The sequence below is a fragment of the Coregonus lavaretus genome (assembly GCF_964263955.1).
Source record: "Coregonus lavaretus genome assembly, chromosome: 16".
Classification (NCBI taxonomy): Eukaryota; Metazoa; Chordata; class Actinopteri; order Salmoniformes; family Salmonidae; genus Coregonus; species Coregonus lavaretus.
In genome coordinates, this window is record NC_140003.1 from 43,884,674 (window position 1) to 43,889,783 (window position 5,110).

General features: G+C 44.3%; 1 protein-coding gene across 1 annotated transcript; it reads right to left on the reverse strand.

Annotated features, from left to right (window-relative positions):
* Nucleotides 1-221: 221 nt before the first annotated feature.
* On the reverse strand, nucleotides 222-3,488 carry pcdh8 (protocadherin 8; the record flags this gene model as incomplete). Its single annotated transcript, XM_084179093.1, has 3 exons — nucleotides 222-541; nucleotides 769-967; nucleotides 1,065-3,488. The coding sequence occupies 3 exons, from the start codon at nucleotides 3,486-3,488 to the stop codon at nucleotides 222-224; spliced, it is 2,943 nt and encodes a 980-aa protein (XP_084035219.1).
* Between the last annotated feature and the right edge of the window lie 1,622 nt (nucleotides 3,489-5,110).

The following is a 5,110-nucleotide window of genomic DNA, read 5'->3' on the forward strand; positions in this document are numbered from 1 at the left end:
GAATACAATTGTAGTTTACATTTAATCATTATGAAAAATATATTCTTAATGTACAAAATCTTGCGTATGACACATTATACATTATACAATTAACAGTATACAGTATAAGGGGACAATCACACAAAACACTTACCATAACACTAACATTGAAACAATAGGATATACAGTATATAAAGATGCATATTACTCATTAGATGAGCTTTGATTATTGTCCATTTCATTTAAGAGTGTCCATACTCCGGGAGGGATATCTCACCAGTCTCTAGTATCCTGGCTGGTGTTGGTGGACAAACCAGAATATAATCAAATTCTTGGTGCTGGACTTTTTCATAGACGCTTTGCAGACCGTTGGTCTTGGGTAGGTGAGCCTGTTGGTAGTATGTGTCTCTTTGCAGAGTGTTCCGTGGCAGCGAGGCTGTCTTGGAGAAGGTTGAGAGGTGTGGTCCGTGGGACAGGCTGGTGTTGGCTCTGGAGGCTGAGGGGCTCCAGCATCGGTCGGAGTGGCCCAGGATCTTACACTCACTGGTGCAGGCCCAGAGACCTGTAGAAACAACACAACAGCAAAACCGTTAGCCCTTGGTGAACCGTGCTGCACACGTTGGGGTATAATAGAATGGATTTTATGACACACCAATATCATTTAATATCTTGACCCTAAAGAGCTTGAGAACGTCACAGAGGATGATGCCTTTTATGGATTTGTTAATAATGTGTCATCATTGTGTCTGAAATCACATGAACATCCTGTGATTGATTTGTAGTCCTTACTGTTTATCGGTGGGGAGTTGTTTTTGTGTCCATCTCCACTGATGTCAGAGTCGCTGTCGTTAAAGTCACTGTCTCCTTTCCCACTGTCCTTCCCACTGAACTGAGGATCTCTGGCTGAGATGGTTGTGAATGAGTTGCCCTTCCATATGGTTATGGGTCGGAGGGTTCCTTTCCGATAGCCGGGCAGTGTTGAATAACCCTGTGAAGAGGCAAACACAATACTCACACAGAGAAGTTGTGATGGAAAAAAACGACAACAAAACAGCCAATCCATACAGTGAGTCACAACGACTTACCTCTAATTTACCCTCCATTATTCTGTTGTCAAAGTCACACTCTTGTTCTTGTCTGCCATCACCAGGGGCTGTTTTTATAGTGTTGCTGGAGGCCAACAGTGCTTTCTCAGGAAAAGGGTGCACATCAAACGCATTGCTTTTGTGGTTGGTGATCAATGAATCAATATGGCTGCTATCCCCCTTCTCCACATGTGGCATGTCTACTTTTTCACCTCCCGCCGCCTCTCTCTTTTCCCGTTTGCGTCGACTGCAGGTGGTAGTGATCAGGATGATGCCTAGCAAGAGGAGGGAGCAGCTCCCTGCTAGGACAATGATAATGGCTATGGACATGTCCCATTCAAAGACCTCCTCGCTGTCGCTTTGCACCATAGCGGGAACACTGGGAGGGGTGCCTTCGATGAGAGCGAGGTGTATAGTGGCCGTGGAGGTCAGAGAAGGCGTCCCATTGTCATTGACAGCCACTACGACTCTCAGTGTTTCAGACAGGTCGTAGTTCAGCTCACAACTCACATGTAACTCCCCAGTAACCTTGTTGATGGAGAAACCCAAGTGTCCCCCACCAGTGATGCTGTAAGACAGCTGTGCGTTTATGCCTTCGTCAGCGTCCGTGGCCTTTAACCGGGTTACAACATAACCTGCAGGTGCATGTTTGGGCAGGAAAACCTCGGCGGATCCCTTATTAAGGACAGGTTCCACGATGGAGGGAGAGTTGTCATTCTGATCCATTATTTTTAGATTGATGATGGCACTGCTCTGAAGCTGGGGCAAGCCCCCATCACTTGCCTGGACGTGTACCTCCAGATGTTTCATGACTTCATAGTTGAAGCTTCTCAGTGCATATATTGAACCAGAGATTGCATTTAGAGATACAAACGTGTTGACGGGTGATCCCATTATAACACTGTCTAAAAGTCTGTATGTAATTTTGCCATTAGTCCCCAAGTCTGCATCTCTGGCCTCAACCGTGGTAATATATGCCCCTGGTGCATTATTTTCTACGACAGAAACTTCATAGACAGGTTTAGTAAAGTGTGGGGCGTTGTCATTCTCGTCGCTTAGCCTGATGGTGTATTCTGTGATTTTTCTCAATGGAGGTGACCCGAAATCTTCAGCCATCACAGTTAAATTGTACTCGCTTATCTTCTCCCTGTCCAGGGCTGCTGCGGTGACAATCATGTAGCTGTCCTCATAAGCCTGTTTAAGTTTGAAATGGTCGTTCCCATATAAGGTGCAATGGACCTGGCTGTTAACGCCCGAGTCCCCGTCCGAGGTGCTGATCAGAGCCACTAGGCTGTCCTTTTCTGCTGTCTCGCTAATACACGCGATGCCTGTTGAGATGGAGGTCATTGGCGTAATACTGATTTCCGGGGCATTGTCATTAACGTCTTTGACATTAATTATTATTTTACAGATGGCGGGGATCGGGTTGGCTCCTAGATCAGTCGCCTGCACGTCTAACTCATATGTTTTCTTGGTCTCAAAATCCACTGGGTTCTTGAGCGTTATGCGTCCGGATTTACTGTACACTTCGAAAAGTTCTCGGATCTCTGCAGAAACCTGTTTTCCGAATCCATAGACCACCTCTCCGTTTAAACCTTCATCTGGATCAACTGCATTTAAGTCCAATAAAACGAATCCAACCGGTGCGTCCTCGGGCAAAGTGACCGAGAAATTATTCTGGTCAAAAACAGGACGGTTGTCATTAAAGTCCGTCACCTGTATTGTTATTTTTGTTGAACCCGACCTAAATGGGTTTCCTCCGTCGGTGGCAATAAGCTCCACCACATAAGATGACTGAGTCTCCCTGTCTAACTCTTTCATTAGCACCAACTCCGCATACTTAACCCCATCCGCTCTCAAAAGCACATCAATGGAAAAATGACCGTTGTCAGAAATTTGATAGCTTTGGATGTAGTTTGATCCGACGTCTGCGTCCTCGGCTGGGTCCAAAGGAATGCGGAACCCCACATCAGCATTTTCAGAGATCTCCACTGTACATTCCTTGTTTGGAAACTCTGGAGAGTTATCATTGATGTCTTTTACCTCGACCTCGACATGAATCAATTTGTACCTCTCTTTTGAAAAACTGACAACATCAAAAGTGATGAGACACTGTAAAGTGTGCCTGCAGATTCTCTCTCTGTCAATCCTTTCCCCGACAGTAAGCTCCCCGTCGCTTTCTCTCACCCTGATAAAATAATTGTTGAATTGTTTCATCATTCTAAAATTAGTCTTGGAGCTAAAAGAGCGTCTCAGGGACATGTCCATGGCCAGGTTACCGATCACTGTTCCTGGACTTCGCTCCTCGTTGGTCTGGTATTTCAGAGTATTTCCCTCAGTCTCAGCCAGGGAGACAAATAACATTTGTAGTATTATGAATCCAAAAATCGACCGATGCCAACCTGTTAAAATGCCACGCATCATTTTCAAAACCGCAGGTTAGTTGGTTAGTTCAGAACAAAGCCGTTTCACTTTCACTCAATAGATTAGATCACTTCAACTGCTGAAAATGCCTCCTCTATACAGCAACAACATCAGCTTCTCTGAACTGTGCTGAAGGTCAGTTGTTCACTGCGCGCAACCAGTCAAGCAGGCGCGCTTGTTGCCTCCCGCCTTCCTTCCACACAGCTTCACATCCTGCGGTGGCCGGAGAGTTATAACCCACAGCTTCCCATGCTAATGAGACCAAGTGTGACCAATCCCCCGCTTTAGAATTAAAAATAGGCAGTATAAAAGACATCCTAAGCCTGTTTTCGATGTGCATAGAGCTCAACCAGCAAAATAAAAAGATCTGGACTGCTAGGAGACAAGTTTTGCAGAATGGCTTTGAATGAGTGTGGACAGGCATATCCGCAAGAAGTAGGGCTGCTGAGGGTGGTGATCTATATTATTATAATTTATAATTATACTTTTTTTTATCAGGGGGTCCTTCAGCACCCTCAAAACCCCTACTTCTCGAGGCTATGCCTGTGCACATTCATTCAAAGCCATATATACAGTACCAGTCAAAAGTTTTTCTTTATTTTTACTATTTTCTACATTGTAGAATAATAGTGAAGATATCAAAACTATGAAATAACATATATGGAATCATGTAGTAACCAAAAAAGTGTTAAACAAATCTAAATATATTTTATATTTGAGATTCTTCAAAGTAGCCACCCTTTGCCTTGATGACAGCTCTGCACACTCTTGGCATTCTCTCAACCAGCTTCACGGGGTAGTCACCTGGAATGCATTTCAATTAACAGGTGTGCCTTGTTAAAAGTGAATTTGTGGAATTTCTTTCCTTCTTAATGTGTTTGAGCCAATCAGCTGTGTTGTGACAAGGTAGAGGTGGTATACAGAAGATAGCCCTATTTGGTTAAAGACCAAGTCCATATTATGGCAAGAACAGCTCAAATAAGCAAAAAGAAACGACAGTCCATCATTACTACAAGACATGAAGGTCGGTCAATCCCAAAAATTTCAAGAACTTTGAAAGCTTCTTCAAGTGCAGTCGCAAAAACCATCAAGCGCTATGATGAAACTGGCTCTCATGAGCACCGCCACAGGAATGGAAGACCCAGAGTTACCTCTGCTGCAGAGGATAAGTTCATTAGAGTTAACTGCACCTCAGATTGCAGCCCAATAAATGCTTCACAGAGTTCAAGTAACAGACACATCTCAACATCAAGACTGTGTGAATCAGGCCTTCATGGTCGAATTGCTGCAAAGAACCCACTACTAAAGGACACCAATAAGAAGAAGAGACTTGCTTGAGCCAAGAAACATGAGCAATGGACATTAGACTGGTGGAAATCTGTTAATTGGTCTGATGAGTCCAAATTTAAGATTTTTGGTTCCAACCACCGTGTCTTTGTGACACGCAGAGTAGGTGAAAGGATGATCTCCGTATGTGTGGTTCCCACCGTGAAGAATGGAGGAGGAGGTGTGATGGTGTGGGGGTGCTTTGCTGGTGACACTGTCAGTGATTTATTTAGAATTCAAGGCACACTTAACCAGCATGGCTACCACAGCATTAGAAATCAGCATTCTGCAGCGAT